The 18,652-nt window shown below is 49.9% G+C and overlaps 1 protein-coding gene and 1 long non-coding RNA gene across 2 annotated transcripts in view; one reads left to right on the top strand and one right to left on the bottom strand.

Annotated features, from left to right (window-relative positions):
* Positions 1–5,076, bottom strand: part of BRWD3 (bromodomain and WD repeat domain containing 3) — a 45,387-nt gene extending 40,311 nt beyond the window's left edge. The window contains exons 1-4 of the mRNA XM_069015074.1: positions 4,853–5,076; positions 4,709–4,767; positions 4,533–4,562; positions 4,222–4,281 (exon numbers count right to left, since the gene is read on the bottom strand). Coding sequence (XP_068871175.1) covers positions 4,222–4,281; positions 4,533–4,562; positions 4,709–4,767; positions 4,853–4,889 — 186 coding nt within the window. The 5' untranslated portion in view covers positions 4,890–5,076. The remainder of the gene's footprint in view (positions 1–4,221; positions 4,282–4,532; positions 4,563–4,708; positions 4,768–4,852) is intronic.
* Positions 4,668–11,020, top strand: LOC138110334 (uncharacterized). The gene is made up of 3 exons (XR_011150894.1): positions 4,668–4,756; positions 10,230–10,434; positions 10,714–11,020. It is a non-coding gene; the product is annotated as an uncharacterized lncRNA (long non-coding RNA).
* Positions 11,021–18,652: the final 7,632 nt, after the last annotated feature.

Genomic DNA, 18,652 nt, shown 5'->3' with positions numbered 1-18,652 from the left:
AGGCAAGAGCTGCAGACTGAAAGAGGCAGCAACGTGGCCCTTCAGAGGCTGCTCCATCCCCATTCCCGTGGGCAGGCCCCGCTGGGCCTCAGCAGTGGATTTCTATCCTCCAGGTAGTCTTCCAACACTTCCCTCATTTGCCAAAATAACCATCAATTAAGAATCAATTGACAACTGTATCAAAAAGTAGTGGAGGAGGCCAAGAGGCTGAGGCAGCTGAGCAAGCAGGAAATTACTCATGACCTCAAACAGGGAATCTCAGCACAAGGAAGCTCAGATACTGGACCTGCACAACATGCCAACAATATGCAAATAGACAGGAATTAAAAAAGCCTTTACCCACTGGGGTCTCCAGAAAGAACAGGTTGGAACGACCATGCTACCAGATGACATTTTCCTGAGGTGACAAAACCGTAACATCTCTGCTCTGCTAATGCTGGGATTGGCAGGATCTATAAATACCAGCACCTCGGACACAGGGCTAGTTTTAAATCAGTGCAGATGGGCAAGTCAGGAACTCAGAGCCAAATCCCATAAGCTGTTCCATACCAGCACAGCCGCTCATGGATGCAAATTCCCCACTGTCCAACAACAGCTGATTTTCTGTTTTGCCTGGAATTGCATGCTTTGCAACACAAAGACCAAACCAGGCCAAGCCAGAAGACTCAGCCCATCAGAAAGTTCTTAAAACCAGAGCAGAGCCAGTCACCTTTATCAGGAATAAACAAAGATAATGTGGAACAGCAGGTCACTGGAGACTGTGCTGATAATCGGAGTCATTCAGCTTGACTCATCTGTACAGCAGCTGACTCCACACCGAGCTGCTGCAGCTCATTTAAAACCAGAGCACTAATTGCCTGCAAGTTGGACACACTTCAGACCTTCATAAGGCCAGGTTGGATGGGGCTTGGAGCAACCTGATCTGGTGGAAAGTGTCCCTCCCCACAGCAGAGGGTGGAATGGGATGGGCTTGAAGATCCCTCCCAACCCAAACCAGTCTGGGATTCTGTGATTCACTGACCCTCCCCTTTACAAACACATCTCATGTCTCGAGACCACCAGCAGCCAATGACAAAGTAAAACCACTGTGGAGTACACCTGGAGAATTCAGCCTGGAGAAGAGGGGACTGAGGGGAGAGTCATCGGGGGCTGCAGCGCCTCTTGAAGGGCAGCTCCAATCTCTGCTCTCTGTGAGAGGCACAGGACCCGAGGCTGGAGCTGTGCCAGGGGAGGGTCAGGCTGGAGATCAGGAAAGGTTCCTTTTCTCCCAGAATGTGTTGAACACTGGAAGGGCTCCCCAGGGAATGGTCATGGCCCTGAGGCTGCCAGAGCTCCAGGAGTGTTTGGACACCGCTCCCAGGGACAGGGTGGGATTGTTGGGGTGTCTGTGCAGGGCCAGGAGTCAGACTGATGATCCTGTGTGTCCCTTCCAACTCAGGATATTCTGTGATTCTGTGACTACCTAGACAGGCAGCCACACACTGCGCAAAAAGTGCTCCAATATGGAAATAAACAGGAAAAACAAAGGGAACACAAATGCACATAAACTTGCATTCTGTGTGATTTTGCTCCATTAGGTACAATTCTTATTAGTGTGTCTTAAACTACTCATCTGCCCTGAGATACCTGACATTTAAAGATTAAGTTTAAAAAAAAAAGGAACAAAGAAATCTCACAGAGAGCTTTCAGATCTTGCCTAAAAACTCGAGTGAAGTGGGAGTAAACATTCCCTAGATAAAAACCACCCAGTAGCCACTGGGCTGTTCCATCTTTATCACTCTCAAAAGCCCAGGAGCAATAACAACATACTGAGTGGTCACAGTATTGGCATATTTTCTGAAAAACACCACTCCGAACCTAAACAGCCACACTGAGGATGGAAAACAAAGCTGAAACACCAGAACAAGAAATACTCTGTCAGAATATTGGGCAAACAAACAAATCAGACTTCTCCAGATTGTAAACTGTCATCAGTTCAATTACCTGCCTGACCAGAGTAGCTGCATCATCCAGCTGAGATTGTAAACAATTTTGGGTTTCTTCTGTAAAAAGTTACCAGAAATGGGTAGGAAAAAACCCCTTACCTCCAACCACTGGCATCTCCAATTTAATTTTGGTTCATTATGTGCCTGAGATAATTAAAATTAAGGTTGGAGTGCTTTGTGTCCTTCACAACCCTGGCTCTGTTCTGAACATGGCATTCAGACATCCAGCCAGCCCTGAAGTCGAGGAGCTCAGGTTAATAAACAATCATATGCAGCCAAAAGTCCAAATTCCAAACACAGCAAACCCTAAGCAATGAGGGTAGAAAAAGCCTTCCTTCAATATCCTCAACACTCTGAGGATTTACAGAGAGAAACTCAGCTCATCCCACCTGGCATCAACCTGTCTCACTGTAAAGATTCATTTATAATCCTGGTCCTTACTGTAAACCATGAGAAATAGTTAAATAATACCAGATTAAAAGGCAAACTAAAAGCATTAGTTAGTGCTGATTAGTTTAGCATACAGGAAAAAAACCCTGAAATTTAATTATGATGAGTTTATACAGAAAGAAGAAATTTCTCATTAACTCCATAACTCACTTCATAATTGTTTTTCTCTCATTTTTGAAACGTTAAGAAAAGTACATGTTTCAACATGTTCACACACACATTAAAAAAAAAGGTTTTAAGGCTTTTCTGTGCCACACAGAATAAGAGGGAAAAAATTAGATGTTAATCTAAGTGATAGGCAAAACCACTTTGTCTGACACCAGACTTCACAGTGGCACTGCTAATATTCCTCTTGGATACTGGGTGCAGTCCCAAGCTAAACCTGAGACAGCCCACAGTTAGATTTCACCTTCTCTAGGAAGACCATAGAGCACCAAAACTTATTGAATGCAGAACTTACTCTATGTCTGTTCACTCAATTTACAGTCCCAGAATTATCCACAAGAGGTGTGAGGAAGCCCAACTTCCACCTGAAATTCTGAACAGGCTTTGGAAAGAGAAAGGCAGCGGGGTCCAAAGGTCTCCTCTGCACACAAGGAGTTCTGTCCAGACCTGAGCTTCTACACAGTCGCTAAAGTGGAAAACCACCTCCTAAGCCAGATGCAGAGGAGTTTGAGCAACAGTCATGGCAAAATCCCACGTCACCATGGCTCTCCCTGGGAGCCGGGAGAGGCCAGGACGTGCCTTCCATTCCTTCCAGGTGAGGTGCCAGTGCTGGTCATAGGTATCAATGCTATAAACGCTATTGGGAAGTTTACAGCGTTCCAGCTGCAAAGTGCTACATCAGCGCCACACGTCATTGCCCAGAGCTCCCAGAAATGAAACCAAGGCCGTCTGAACTCTTTGGAAAAGGGCTGGAACGACTTCAGTTTTGTCGCTTTCACACAGACACATCTCGGGGGTGCGGGGCCAAGGGCCACCCCCCACTCCCGGCCCTGCAGAGGGACTGACCTTCCTCAATGACACACATTCATAAGGTTTATACCTCAGCAAAAGCAGCCACTCCGTTTATTTCACCGGCATTTAACAGCCACAACATTACACTTCCTAACCCCTCCTTTCCTGCCTGACAGCAGGCCCAGACGCCGCGGTGAGGAGCGGGTTTCGCGCAGGCCGCCGCAGGCCGGGAATCCCTGACCCAGCCCGGCAGCGCCGGGCCCGGCGGCACGTCCGGCACGTCCCCCCCCGCAAGGCCGCGGGAGCGCGGCCGAGCCCGGCCCGGAGCGGGGCAGCCCCGGGGGCGCGGGGGCAGCGGGCGAGGCGGCGGCGATGACGCGGGGGGACCGGGGGGGGACCCGCGCCCCGCGCCCCCCCGGCTCCGCCGCGGCGCCGCCGCAGCCAATCAGCTGCCGCCTCACATCGCCGCGCACCGCTCTCCGCGTTGCAAGGCGCGGCGCCATTGGCCGCGGCGGGCCCCGGTGCGTGCCCTCGGATAACCCCCGGCCCCACAATAGCGCGGCGCGGCCGCTCCGCCGGTGCTACCGGGCGGCCCACGGGGGTCTCACCGGCAGCCCCCGGCCCCGCCGCGGGTCCGCTCCCTGCCCTCCCCTCCGCTCCGCACCCCGGGGCCCGCCGCGGCCTCGGCGGGGCGCAGCCCGCAGCCCTGGTGGGGGGGGGGGGGGACACACAAACGGGGCGAGGGGGGGACGCGGCGCCCGGTGCGGCAGCGGCGGCGCGGGGGGCGGGGGGAAGTTGTCGGAAAAGTCAGGAGTGAAACTTGTCTTACCAGGTCCTCGAAGCTCCGGCGGTGCTCCTTGCCCTGCCAGTCCAGGCGTCGCGGGATCAGCTGCGGGAGGGGGACGGGGGCGGCCGTCAGAGCCCGAGCGACCCCTCCCCGGGAACCCCCCCCCCCCCCCCGGTGCCCGCCCGCGCCCCCCGGGATGGAGCCCCCTGATCGCTGCCCCCGGCCCCGCCGCGGGTCAGCCGCGCTCCTGCCCGGTGTCCCGGGCGGAGATGGGCTGGGTTAGACGGGGCAGGGCAAACGCCGACCCCGCCGTCCCGAGGGCTTCCCCCGTCCCGCCGGGGCAGGCGCCTCACCTGGTGCTCCTCCAGCTCCTCCACCAGTACCTGGGGACAGAGGGACACACAGACATACACAAAGGACGTGAGTCCGGCGCCCGCAGCGCAGCGGCTCCGCCGCCCTGTCCCGTCCAGTCCCGTCCCGTCCCGTCGCCGCCCGCCCGGCCCGGCCGGAGCGCCGGCTCCGCGCTCACCTGGGCGGATTTCTTGCAGGGTCCGGACTGCAGGAACCGTGCGATCAGGTAGTAGAGCTCTGCGGAGGGGCGGGGGAGAGCGGGTTAGACACGGTTAGAACGGGGGAGATGCGGAGCGCAGCCCCCGCCGCCAGCGATACCCACCGGCTTCCAGCTGGGTCGGGGCGGCCGCCGCCGCCATCCTCCTCAGGAGGGGGAGGGGAGGTGGCGGATGGCGCCCCGGGGGGACTCGGCTCCTAGTGCGGGCGCCGCCCCATGCCGGAGCGGTGGTGCCGGTGCGGGGCGCGGGTCCCGGTGCGGGTGCGGGCGCGGGTCCCGCCCGGGCTCATCGCGGCTCCGCGGACCGAGCGCCGCCGGCACCGCCCGCACCGCCGCCGCCCGCCGCCGGGGGGCGCGCGCGGCAGCGCCGGGCGGGCGGGCGGGGGCAGGAAGGGCGGGGCGGTGACGCGCCGCGGGGGGGCGCCCGCCACTTCCGGGCGGTGGCTGAGGGAGGAGGAGGAGGAAGGGGAGGAAGAGGAAGGGCCGGGTGGGCCGGGATGTGCCTGAGGGGTCTGGCCGCCGTCACGGGGCAGCGCTGAGCCGGGCTGTGCTTCAGAGGGCCCGGTAGTCCTCACAGGAGGAGCGCTAACGGCCTCCGTCCTCTCGGCTTCGGCCCTCCGGGCCTCAGTGCTCCCGGTTCTCCTCGCCTCAGCCCTCACAGCTCCGGCTCTCGCGACTCCAGCCCTTCCCAGCACTCACGGCCACAGTGTTCCTGGCCTCAGTGGCCTCCTACCTGGCAGCGCCTGGGAAATGGAGCCCCATGTGTGCCTCAAATTAAGCAGTTTTTAAGCGACTTAAGGCATTCAGGAACCTTAGGCATCCTCTCACGGGTAGGGGGATGGATCCCACGCATATGCCGTGGAGGGGACACAGGACTGCGAGGTGGGGAAGTGTCAGCCCTCCCTGGCTCCAGGTAAACACGGCCTGGCTGCAGGGAAGGGTCTCGAATTCGGGTGGCTTTAGGGGTTAAATAAAAATGTTTTCTCCCAGTGATCAGGAAATTAAAATATGGATACAGCACCTCTTCTCCTGAAGGAACTAAGGGGTCAGGGTCAGCGTAGATAGTTTTAACAGAAATAAATATTTTTCCATGGGAAGCATCCTGTCAGAGCTCCTGAAATCAGTGTCACTTTGGCAATAGGTTGCTAAAACACATCAAGTGAATTGTATTTTATCACAAGTACCTGACACTGGGTGTTAGAACTCCAGAGCCTTGGCAGTGTAAAAACCACTGTCATCATGGAATAACAAAGGACAACCTCTCCTCGCGCCTGGAATACTGAGAGCTGAATCATTGTGAGTCGATGTTCTGGAAATATTAAGAATAAATTCAGCTTGAGCATATATTTATAGCAGCTGCTCAGGACTGGGTTTGCTGTGAACCACTGGCTCAGAGTTTTCCTGCTGTGCAGTCAGGATGCAGTCCTTCCTGCTGGCAGCTCCATGGGGTGCCTCCAGGCACCCAGCCAATCTGGGGAGAAGGATTTGGGGATTTGGCATTAAGCTGCTTCACATAATTCACCTGTACTCACCTGCTCCTTTATCCAGCTGTGGAAGTTGTTTTGTGCCAGGAGCTTGGATTAACTGGGTGATGTGTAGACCCTGTTTCCTCTTCATCATCCTCTAAAGTTCTTCAGTTGTCAGTGACAGTTCATAGGATCATGGAATGGTTTGGTGGAAGGGACCTTAAAGCTCATCCTGTTCTACCCCCTACTTTGGGCAGGGACACCTTCCCCTATCCCAGGTTGCTCCAAGCCCCGTCCAACCTGGCCTTGGACACTTCCAGGGATCCAGGGGCAGCCACAGCTTCTCTGAGCAACCTATGCCAGGGCCTCAGCACCTTCACAATAAAGATTTCTTCCCAATATCCCACTTAGCCCTGCCCTCTGGCAGTGGGAAGCCATTTCCCCTTCTCCTTGTCCCAAGTCCCTTTCCATCTTTTTTGTAGGCTCCAAACAATTACTCTTGGAATGTTTTCAGGGCAGGTTTATTGCTTAGCTCGTCAGTGGCAGAGATGAGAGGTGCCACCTCACCAAGGTGCAAATTCCAGTGGCTTCCCAATAGTAACAGCTCTCCCAGCTTCCCAGCTGGACCCTGGGGCCTTCAAAGCTGCAGAGCAGAGCTTCCTGTGAGAGACAGTGTGAAACTGCTGTTCTCAGAATAAATTCCCAGCCAGGAAAAGCGCACACTGATCCCACTCCCCGGAGAGGTAATGTTTCTCCCACCTGTCTTCAGAGCCCAGAACTGCAAGCTCATCTTTTTGTGCATGATGGGAAGGCGAGGGAGAAAACACAAATGATGTTTTATAATATGCCCTGAAAGTACAAATCCGTCTTCCTGAGCTGAATAGAATTCCATGTCAGGGGAAAACCAGCCCCATAAATATTGCCCAGCGCCATGTCCTGGTGCATTCTGGTGCCAACAGCTCCTTGATGTATCCGTGCTTGGGTGAGACCCCACCTGCAGAGCTGCCTCCAGCCCTGGGATCCCCAGCACAGGAAAGACATGAAGCTGTTGGAACAAATCCAGCAGAGGCACCAAGATGATCAGAGGAATAGTGCAGCTCTGCTGTGAGGAAAGGCTGGGAAAATTGGGATTGTTCAGCCTGGAGAAGAGAAGCTCCAGGGTGACCTAACTGTGGCCTTGCCGTACCTGAGGGGAGCCCACAGAGAAGATGGAGAGAGACTGTATGGGCCTGGCGTGCCAGGACAAGGGGGGATGGCTTCCCACTGATAGGGGGCAGGGTTAGGTGGGATTTTGGGAAGGAATTCTTCCCTGTGAGGGTGGGGAGGCCCTGGCACAGGTTGCCCAGAGAAGCTGTGGCTGCCCCTGGATCCCTGGAAGTGTCCAAGGCCAAGCTGGACACTGGGGCTTGGAGCAACCTGGGATAGTGGAAAGTGTCCCTGCCCATGGCAGGGGGTGGCACTGGATGGGCTTTAAGATCCCTTTGAAACCAAACCATTCTGGGATTCCATGATTCTGTATTTCTTTAGGAATGTGACATTTCCTTGGCACCTTTTGGTGCCTTGCTGAATCTCTCCAGTCATGATTTGCTTTTATTTGAGCTTGGGGGTGCACAGGGGAAGCTGCAGCACCACCAGGCAGGATTGTTCTGTTTGGGCCTGTCTAGAGCCCGTGGGAATTTCTGCCGTAACTACAAGGGACTTTCAAAAGCCTGGGATAGCAAATGCTCCCAAAGTAAGCTTATCCATGCCTTGGCTGTGTCCTTCCTGCAGCATTCCAGCTGGGAGCCTGGCCACATGCTCCTTCCTTAGTGCTCAATCCATGACCTTGTGTCAGTGCTTGGCTGTGCTCAGTGTTGCTCCACATCATAGCTTGGATGGATTCCTGCATTAGCAGGAGAGGAGAGTGTTAGGAATGCCCCAGGTGTGTCCTGTGTGTGCTGCAGGGCACAGCTGTGCAGGAACCTGCACCGAGGGCAGGTACAACCAGCATTCCTCATTCCCAAACAGCTCCTGGGGAACTTCCCTCAGCCTGGCTGTGGCTGGACTGTGCTTCTGTGCAGTCACTCCCGAGCCTCTTCCCAACATTCCTGACTCCCTGGCACCTCAGCGTCCTCTCCCTAACGCTCTCCCAGTTGCTTCCTTATTCCCCAAGCCTGCTACAAGGGCTGTGATCGATACCTCTTCCCACCTCTCTCAGGTTTTCCCCTCCAGGAGTCATGTCTGGTGAGTACTGCCCATCCTCTCTTTCCCCAGGAGCTCCATTTCCACACCACATGCGGATCCTGCAGCTCCGTGACTCATCTTTTTCCAGATCCTCTGCATCCAAGCAGCAGCATGCTGGGGGTGATAGTAAATCTCGGAGTGAAAGCAGGATTTTATGGATGTGCTGATTCATCTTTCCTCAGAGCAGAGCTCTGTTATGTAAATGCCAGAAGCAGCTGGTGGCAGGAGGGAGAACAGACTAATGGGCCATAGAAGGATTCAGGAGCAGAGATGCTTTAAGGAAGAAGCTGGATTGTAGCTGTTTCTTTCCATATTGCTTTATAAATAAATAAAAATGAAAGTTTTCGAGGGATTTTAGGAGTAGGAACTGATGACATTCAAATACCCATTGCTTCTCCCCGTTGGGTGTTGTAGGGAGTTTTACTCTCAGTTGTAGTTGACAGTAAAACTCAAACCCTTGTTTAATTTGTCTACAAAATTAAATGCACTTCCCCACAGTCAGCTTGTAACACCAGGTAAAGGTGTCTCTCTCATATTTTATTTATGATTATTCTGCCTCATGAGTCAAATCCTGCTTTAGCTGTGTGTGAAAACAGGATGGTGGTTTGGCACAGCCAGAAATGTACAGTTAAAAATGAAAAAAAGAAAGTTTAGAGAGGAATTGTGCAGGTGTGGTGGGTTTGCCTGCATTGTACCTTTCCAGTAAATGTAGATGGAAGTGCACATGCCTGAATCCAGCTGGATTTAAACACTGGAACAAATTAAGCATCTTTAGGGCTTTTTGGTTGGTTGGTTGGTTGGTTGGTTTGGGGTTTTTTGGGTGTATTTTCTGTGCACATTTCATAGAATACCCTGAGTTGGAAGCAACCCACAAGGATTTCTATGAACATCCTGCTCATCTTGGGCCTTTCATATGGAGCTAAATGGCAAACAAGGATAGTAGTTAAATTAAATCCAAGTTTTTGTTTAACTGTTAAAAAAAAAAAAAAAAGAAAAAGCTGTTCGGAAGGAATTTAGGAGTTGGTGCCTTGTGCTACACAGTTGTGAGTAAGGGAATATTGAAAAGTCCAAGCTTATTTTAGGATCTTTAAATACAGAAACCTCAAATTTTGGTATCGTAGTTTATTTTAAAAAATAAATGAGATGCAAAATAATTAGCACTAATTACAGTTGCTGGAATGTAGGGCTCGTGTGTGCAAACCAACATCCTGTTTTTGCAGGACAAATGTCCAAGTTCCCACTCCTTCCTGTGGTTTTCTGCCTCGACAAGAGCTTTAATAATAACTAGATAGCTGTTAGATATTACACAAGATCTGCTCTAGGATTTTTGCTATTTTTAATAATTTAATATTTAATTTCTCTGCTGCATCATTCCAGTCATTCCTCTAGATGGTGCCAGACATCCAAGAGTTGGGTGTAACATTATCCCATGGGAAGGCAATGGAGGAACAGCCAGGACGCCACTCGCCTTTGTTTCTAAATTCTATCTTGCAATAGTTCATCTTGTTGATAAATTACTTGTTCTGGGTGATGTAAATATGATGTTTTTTTCTTTTGAGAGTCCTAAAATCCATTCAGCAGAGCCTGAATTCCACCTGCCTGGAGCAGTGTCATCCCTTGCTCCATGGACTGATCCATATCTCATATTCCTTATGGCAGCCATTAGCTCGTGTGAGCTGTGATCAGTGTGTGCAGCCCTGCTGCGACTGGGAGAACTTAATCTGCCTGGTTTGCAAAGAAGTGATATTTCTGCCTGTTATCTAAACATTTCTTTTTATCTCTATTTTACACAGAAATGCCAAATCCAGCTGTGGCTGAAACACTCAGGAAAATGGGGTGTCCTTGTGTGCTCTGGGCTCTGTCAGCAGAAGGACCAAGGGAATGATGTCAGTGTCAGGTCCATCCTCAGCATCTCTGAATTCCAGCTGTGTACCTCAAAATGCCTGGAACCCCCCGAGTTTTATAGCAGCAAAATCACTACTGGGTGTAAGTGACCAGGTAGGTTTTGTTACTGTTGGTGTTACTACTGCACTCAGCACCATCCCTGTCTAAGGGCCTGATTCTGTCCCCTGGCTGGGATCAATCCTCCTGTTCCCAACTTTTTTAGCTTCTCCTGAGATGCTGAAAAAGTTGGCTGCTACCAGTCCAGGGGTCCCCTGCACAGGGATCTCACCACAAAAATACCACCTCATATCACTACTGGGCTAATTCAGCAACTTCAAGTCATGCTAAATATTTGTAAATAATCCTTTGATGTTTGGTTTGTGATTTTTGTAGGTTTTTAGGGCCAAATCTTGCAATTTTGGCTTCTCCTGGAGGCCTGGGCACACAGCATCCAACTGCAACTGGGAATTCATCACCTCTCTCCCTGGACATGCAAATTTTACTGGAAATCCCTCAGCTAATTAAATATGTTTAATAAAATTGCATCCCTATGTATCCCGTAGCCTTTTCCATTAAGTTTTGAGGATTTTTATGTTTTAATTACGATTTTCACTTTATGAAAATACCAGAAATATTGGGAAGGAGTGCACCAGGGTTTTTTAGAGTGCTGCTTTTATTGAAATAAAAGGTTATAAAACAATTTGATGTATTTTTTATATTTATTGATATCCCTAGCATTCAGTTATTGTAAATAACCTCATTAATACTCTTTAAATACAGTCTTACAAAATTAATTCTCAATTACTGCATGAGGTGATGGATTAGAAAACTGTCCTGTGTAAGTCTGTCCACAGGAGTGTGAGTTTAGAATGAACTTTCACTAATCGTGGAATCCGAGGATGGGAGTTTGGAACATTTCTCAAAGTGCTGTCCCATACAGGAATTCTCTTCCCTTTTTTTAAAATTTATTGAGTATAAATCTTCTTCTCATGATCTTCAGTTTGAGATGACTTCTCCCTCTTATCCCTCATAAGGAAAAACTTTAACATGGAAACCTCCATAAATTCCTCTGCAGTAAAGTCAACCCATATTTAATTTAATTCTTGTACTTCCATCATTTAATGGAGATTCACATTCTCCTGTAGCCTTCCAGCTTTGTATCTCTGGGGAAAGTCTTTCCCCTGATGTCCTCAGGAGTTCAGATTTCAGAATCTCTTTTTATTTTTGGCCTCAAATTATTAGTGCTTGAGACATAACCTGCTAGGATATGTTTTGTGTGTCATCTTGATTTGGACAGGCCTTACATTCTTGGAAGGTCCTTTAAAGTGTTTATTTTTATAGAAGGACTAATTTAATTTAATGTCCAGTGAGGTGGTTTTCAACACCTGCAAGCTCTTGCCCTGTTGGCTATTTTCCTTTCATTTCCTCTTACACCAATAAAAGTGTATTTAGAGTTTGTGAAGTCCCCAAGTTCTGTGTGGTTGAGTTTCTGCTGGAAAACCACTGTAGGTGGGAGGTGAAGCTGTGAATTCACATGGTGTCCATAAGGACAGAATTGTGCCATCAGTCCTTATTTCCCTGAGGTTTTCAGTGTTACCCCTGGATTACAATGGGGTAAGTGTGGAATATGACTGTAAAGGTGGAAAAAAGCATCTCCTGTTCATTCTCCACATTGTCCTTTAAGTCTAAAGGATCTGCCATTTCCTACTGAGAATCCTCTTATCTTCATGTGTTTCCTGATGTCTCTGTTCACCTTTCTCTCTCTGCTCTGTGCAGTCAGTAGATCTCAGTCTCTTCATTTTTTTTCCTCTCTTTGCTCCTTCCTCCTGCTTGGTGACTGAGGTTGTTACAGGTAACACCTTTCAGACCTTGACTTTCTTCCAAACCCATCTTCCCATCTTGGCTTTGCTGCTGCCAATGGACTCTGCCAGTTCCCCATGCCCTTGTATTTGGGGGTTTTGTCCTTGCTGACTCCAGGATGCCTCTGGAATGGCCAAGGAACATTTCCATGGGAGACACGGTGTCTCCTGAAATGGGACATGGAAAAATCCCATTGAGAGAGACGCTGACCTCTTGGTGCAGGTGTCGAGCAGATATTGGAGAAATCCTGGGAGCTGAGCACTGAGGGAGTGATTTAAGGAGACAGAGGCTCGTGAGATGCATCAAGACTCCTAAAGCCTCGTTTTGTCTTTCTTGAACATGTGAAAAATAAGCCTGGCTGCAGCACTCCCTCCCTATCGGGAGAAGAAAGCAGCAGGACAAAATCTGTTGTTGGAATTTCCCTCCAGCAGCACTTCCGTCCCTCCCACCCAAGGGCAGTTGGAGTGAGCCATGGCCATGTTTGGGGGCACTTATCCCAGGGGATCTGGGTGTCCCAGAGCTGGGGACTCTGCTTTGTTCCCTGTAGCCCCACCTACCCCCTCAGCCAAAAATGACATTTTTCACCAACTGCTAAAGTCTCCTGCTCCTGCTTTAACATTAATTTTGGGAGTTTTCAGCTGGACTCTGAGCTACCTCATCCAAGAATCCGCGTGGCAGCCCTGAGGTCCAGCCCCATCTGGGTGACAGAGTTTGTTTCCTTTGGCAATATGGATTTAACAACCGGGCTTCCAGCCCTGGGAATCATTTCCCTCAAATATCTGCAAAATAAATGATGGGACATTTTCCAGTGCAGTGCTGCAACCACCCAAAACACCACTGTAAAACTCACAGAGGCCAAGCTGAGTGAGTGCATTAAGCAAGGCTTATGGGGATTATGGAATTAAATTGGGAGTCCCTTCCACCCTTCCCCCAGTCAAAGACATTCAGAAATAAATATTAAAAAAGGGTGTTAAAACAATGGCTTTGGCTAAAATCTCTGCAAGCAAAGAACTTCGTTGTGGAGACTGTGGACTGGTGTGTCCAGGCTGTGTTCCAGAGGGTTTCCATCAGGGAGCTGGGGTAATCTCAGGAACACCCAAGGGCCGTGGCTGCAATGCTTCTGGAATGGCTCTGCTTCCCGAATTCCCTCTGCACTGCAGAGAAGTGCACCAGCCCCTCGTACAGCACAGGACCTTGCCTCCACACCTCTGGATCCTGCTGCTGGCTTTGGCATTCCTTATCCTCTGCCTGCAATTCCCAGCTCCGTCCTTTTCCCGGCATCAGGAGCATCCTGCTCCTTTCAGGGAGAGTTTGTGCAATGAAAGCTTTGCTTTAATCTGGGCTGGATTTAGCCAGATGCTGCAATCCCGGGAAGGCTTACGCAGCGCTCAGGTCTGCCAGGGGAACGTAGCCTTGATTTGATAATCTGGTAATGGTTTATTTAAAATTAAAAACAGAGAAAACCTTTAAAACAGCTTTTTTTTTTGAGCTCCTTTGGGCCTTGCAGTGGAACGGACACCCGGGCTCTTGGTCACATATAGGATCTGGCACCCATGAAATAGGTTTTAGGCTAATGAGGCACACTCTGCCTGCTTTAATTAGATGAATTAGAGCCAAAAAAAAAGCATTTCCCATTAAAAGTCTTTAGCATCATAATAACACAATGAATTTAAATATTTAATATAAAAATACATAAAATTAAATATTAATTTCCAATACACTTACAAAGCCCATTTGACCCAAATGACCCCACAAATATTCCCTTACCAGGGAATCTCTTTTCTTTGCATCTTCATTAACATTATTACAGACCTTTGTATTTAAAATCTTTATTTTAGTGCAGTTCTCTTGGTAATAAAATAAATCCATGAGTCACCTGTGCAGCAAGAAATAGGATTTACAGAGATTTTAAGCTTTTGGGGGCAAACACGGTTTATTCTTGCCCATGTCAGGGCCTGGGGTAGATGAGCACAATGACACCAGAGGCAGCTCAGTGTGTTAATTAGTGCTAATTAATAAAGCTACCAGGTTGTTTTTGACCTTCTCACAGCCCACTGCAAGGGCTGAGGAGGAAGGATAAGGAATGAGCAGAGGAATATCCTTTTGGTCAGAGTTTTTCCGTGCCTGCCTCTCGTCTCTGACTCCCCCAGGTCCCGTGTCCCCCCCGTGCCTTAGCAGGGAGCAGTGACACCTCATCCTGCAGACTGGAGTTCCAAGGAATCCTGCAGCACTGTGGGAAGCTGCTGTCCAGGAAGGGGCTGGGGATGCTGACTGCTTGTGACAAGTCTTGCCTGGGAGAAAACCAACACGGCAGCGGTTGGAAACCTGAATGATGTCACTATGGCAACAAAATAACTCACCTTAAAATAAAATGTGCATTGGAAGCAACCTCATGTGCTCAGGGAATAGAGGGAGGAAGCTCCTATTTTTTTATATGTGTATATTTTTATGTTTATGTGTTTTTTAATATTTTTTCATCTTCCTAAATTCTTGCCCTGTTACCAGATGCTGATGCAGATATAAAAAATATTTTAATTTCTCTCAGCAATGAAATGAAACAGAACATGATCAGAACCTCCAGAAGAAGGAAAAATGTTTTTGCTGGAGGGCAGGAAAACCCTAGAGCTGTTGATAACTACAAGTCATTCTGATGGATGTGAGATGCAGATTATCGATATCTGCAGCTCACAGCAGTGATTCAGGACTAATTATTGCTAATATTTTTCATGGACATAATCCATCTCTTTCCAACAATCCCAAACTCCATTTCCATATTTGTTCTTTGCAGACAGGTTTGTTTTCCCATTGTTTCTGCATTAAATAACATCAACAGGTGGAAATTTAGAGATTTCTCTGGAAATTCCAGACTCTCTCTGGCTCTTTTCATCCCATGAGCATCCCAGGCAGGTCGGAACCATGGTGATTCAGCCACAGCACTGCTGGTGAGATGTTCCCAAGTTTTCTCATAATCCTGGTTGCTTTTTAGACTGGAGTGAGTGACTTTGACCACCTCTGTGTCAGGAAAGCCGGGATGGGAAGTGCAGTGGTGGGGGTGAGGCTGGGTGCTGTGCTGAGCTGCAGCAGCCCTGGCAGCTCCTCAGGGACCAAACCCTGGCAGCAAAGAGGAGTTGTCCTGTCGGGTTCTTCTCCTGCTTGTCAAAGGCAAAGAGCACTTATGGGATGAAGCATAAGGCCATGGAAAGCCCAGCACCCCTGATTTGGTCCTGCAGCGACGCTTGACTAATCCAGGGTAAAAATAGGAACACAAATTGTCCGGTGTTTCACTGGGAAGCAGAAGTCCGGCAGCGCTTGAGTTTGAATCATCCAGATGATACCCTGCAAGAGGGGGGTGTTGCTCTGGAAATCACAGTGGTGCCCAGGGACTGTGATCATGGTTCAGGTGGAGAGATGCTCCTGATGCTCTGGCGGGCAGGGCAGGGCAGGGCCAGAGCTATTTTAAGCTGAGCAGAGGCAGCCGGCGTTGGCGTGGTGCTCACCCAGTGTGTGTGCGCAGGGGACAGAGCCTCTGCCTGGGAATGGGCAAAGAAGTCTCCAGACTCCACAGAGTCACAGGTTTTCCTATGTTCTTTGCAAAGTTCAGCCCATTCATAAAAGCCGTGGAAAGCCCAGCACATCCCAGCAGGAATTGCCAGCACCCACAGCTCCATGAGCAACTCTGGACTTCCAGTTCTTGCAGTGCAAAAATAAATATATTTATGGAATAACTGTATTTTATATAATACAATACAATACTTATATAATATAATATAATATATAATTCTATATTATAATTATATTATATAATATTATAATTTTCCTCCCTCTATCTCATTTTCTGAGAGCGTTGCGCCCAGTTCAGTGGCAGTGAAAATAATTTACTTCCAACTGCTTCTTTTATAGGAAACTAGAGAAAGTGGATTAAAAGGAATGAAGTTATGGAGCATGAAAAAATACTCCAAAACCACTGTGGAGGAGGGAAGAGAAGGTTCTGCTCTGGCCCTGGGTGAGTTCAAGTGGGTACTTTGGATACTTGGGTGCCAAATAATGCTAATAATTGAGAATGTCACATTTTGACGTCATCAGCACAGCATCCAGACACTGCCTCTCTCCTTCCCATCGGTATTTCCTTGCAATCCCACATTCTCTGCAGCCTGTGATCATTGGGAGAGCAGGGAATAGCTGCTGTGGTTCCCTGCTCTCTGGCAGCGCGGGAGGGATGAGCCGAGACTGAAATAATTTTCTACCATTGATGTGAGGACGACTCCAACACCGGCTACGGCTCTATCCACATCACTCCTGCTCCCCATCTCTGCAAGGAAAAGTAATCACTTGCCTTACCTCCGGGTTTAATTAGTCCCTGCTCTGGGGCTAATTAGGAGCGCGGTCCGCTCGGAGGTCGGGGCCGGAGCCCTCCCTCCCTCTCCCGCTCCCGCTCCCGCTCCCGTTCCCGCTCCCGTTCCTGCTCCCGTTCCGTGCCATCTGCCATTGCTAGACACTGGCTTTACTTTTCACGCCTGGCTGGGCGCGCTGGATGCGCGGGGTAATGGGGCTATTTTCCCCCCCTTGGTCTTTGGAAAGGAAATAATAATAATAAACCCAGGAATGGCTGGAACTGCTGCACGCTACCCTTTTCCTTCCCACTTCTGAAGCTTTTTAGCATTCAGTTTTCCAGCAATCGGGAGGAAAATTGCCCTGAAAGAAAGAAACAAAAATCTGTGTTATTTTTTAAACACCCCCCGTGCCACACAGGCAGCTGCAGAGAATTTCTCTTCCAAAGGGATGATGTAATGGGCTTTGTCAGCCAATGCTGGAATGAATAAAACCGGAGACCCGAAATCCATCCAGGCTTTTGATGAAACTCCTGAGGTTCCTGAAGCAAGTGGTCGCCAAAATGGGCTGGAACCGCTGGTTTTGTCATGCAGATCTTGAGAGAAGTGAGATGGAGAGTCAAGGGCTCCAACCAGGGAGTAACCAAAACCACCAAGTTTTGTCCCTTCTGAGGGAAGGGGATCTTGTGCAGGGCATCTGGGGACACTCAGCGAGGGGGTGCACAGCCCTTGGTGCCGGGATGTCAACCCAGACTTCAGCATCCACCACAGAGTCACTTCTGATCTGAACATGGGACCCAGAACCACATTTTATAGAGAGATACATGTGTATATTTAATATTATGTATATTATATATAATATTATTGAACAGAGAAGCTGTGGCTACCCCATCCCTGGAAGTGTCCAAGGCCAGGTGAGATGGAGCTTGGAGCAACCTGGGATAGTAGGAGGTGTCCCTGCCTATGGCAGGGGGTAGAACTTCATGGGTTTATGGTCCCTTCCCACCCTAAGCAGTCTGGGATTCTGTGATATGTATAAAACATAAGTATATAAACTATACACAGATATCACCAATTCCTGCTGCAGCAATGGGCACATTATTGCTCTCCCAAGGATGTCATGGAATGCTGAGGCCAGGAGATTTCTCCTCTCACTCCATGACTTATCTCAAGTCTCTCTCTAGCTTTCTTGGAGCCCCTTTAGGCACTGGAAGAGGCTCTCAGGTCACCCAGAGCCTTCTTCAGAACACCCCCAGCTCTCCCAGCCTGTCCTCATAGGACACACACCACCGTTCCTGTCACCCCAAATTTCTGCAGTGAAAAGGCTGTGGGGCAGGCAGGGAGAGCACCAAGCACTCCAGAAGGTTCCAGCTCTTGCAGGGATGTCACACTTCCAAGTGATGGCGGAAGAAGTATGGATACATTTTGCCTTGGCTGCTCTCTGGTCCTTGCTGGCCTTGTGCATCATTGCTGGGCATTCCTGCAGCAGGAGCTGGGACAGAGCTGCTGCCACCATCCCGCAAGCCCTGTGGAGCCACTGCCACGGTGCCACATCCCTGGGAGCTGTGGTACCATCTCCTCATCCCGGTGCCGTCACCCCAGGCAGCTGGATAACCCCAAATTCCCAGGGATGACCTCACTGTGTGTGCAGAGCAGCTGTGCAGGAACAGCCAGCTAGGATCACCACCTAGAGGCCACAGCACCAAGTGAAGCTGGGAAGATTTATAGCCAAGATGGACCAAAATAGGGAGTTGGAAATAATTCCCGAGCCCAAATGGAGCAATACTGAGAGTTGGGAGTCTGGACCCCTTCTTCAGTCCAGTGGTGACCGTCACCCCACCTTCAGCACCAGCAGCACCCAGCAAACCTGGCCCCTAGGGTGGCATTTGGGGAGGGAGTTTTGCCAAGAGCAGGAAGATGTGGTGCCCTTTTCCTCCTGGGAAAAATTCAGCTCCAATGGGGAATATTCCTGGGAACACACCTGCACAAGGGGATGTACACAGCCCAGGTCAGTGGCACAGGGCTTGGCAGGGACACAGGTGGTACCTTGGGTACATCCATGCCATCTGTCCCCACCAACAGGCACATGCAGTGGACAGCAGGGAAGTTTTCCTCCTTTCAAAGTGTCTGGAATGTGGCTGAAG

Source organism: Aphelocoma coerulescens, chromosome 4A (genome assembly GCF_041296385.1).
Source record: "Aphelocoma coerulescens isolate FSJ_1873_10779 chromosome 4A, UR_Acoe_1.0, whole genome shotgun sequence".
Classification (NCBI taxonomy): domain Eukaryota; kingdom Metazoa; phylum Chordata; class Aves; order Passeriformes; family Corvidae; genus Aphelocoma; species Aphelocoma coerulescens.
The sequence above is the reverse complement of the archived record's forward strand: the minus strand, read 5'-3'. Positions and strand labels throughout refer to the sequence as shown.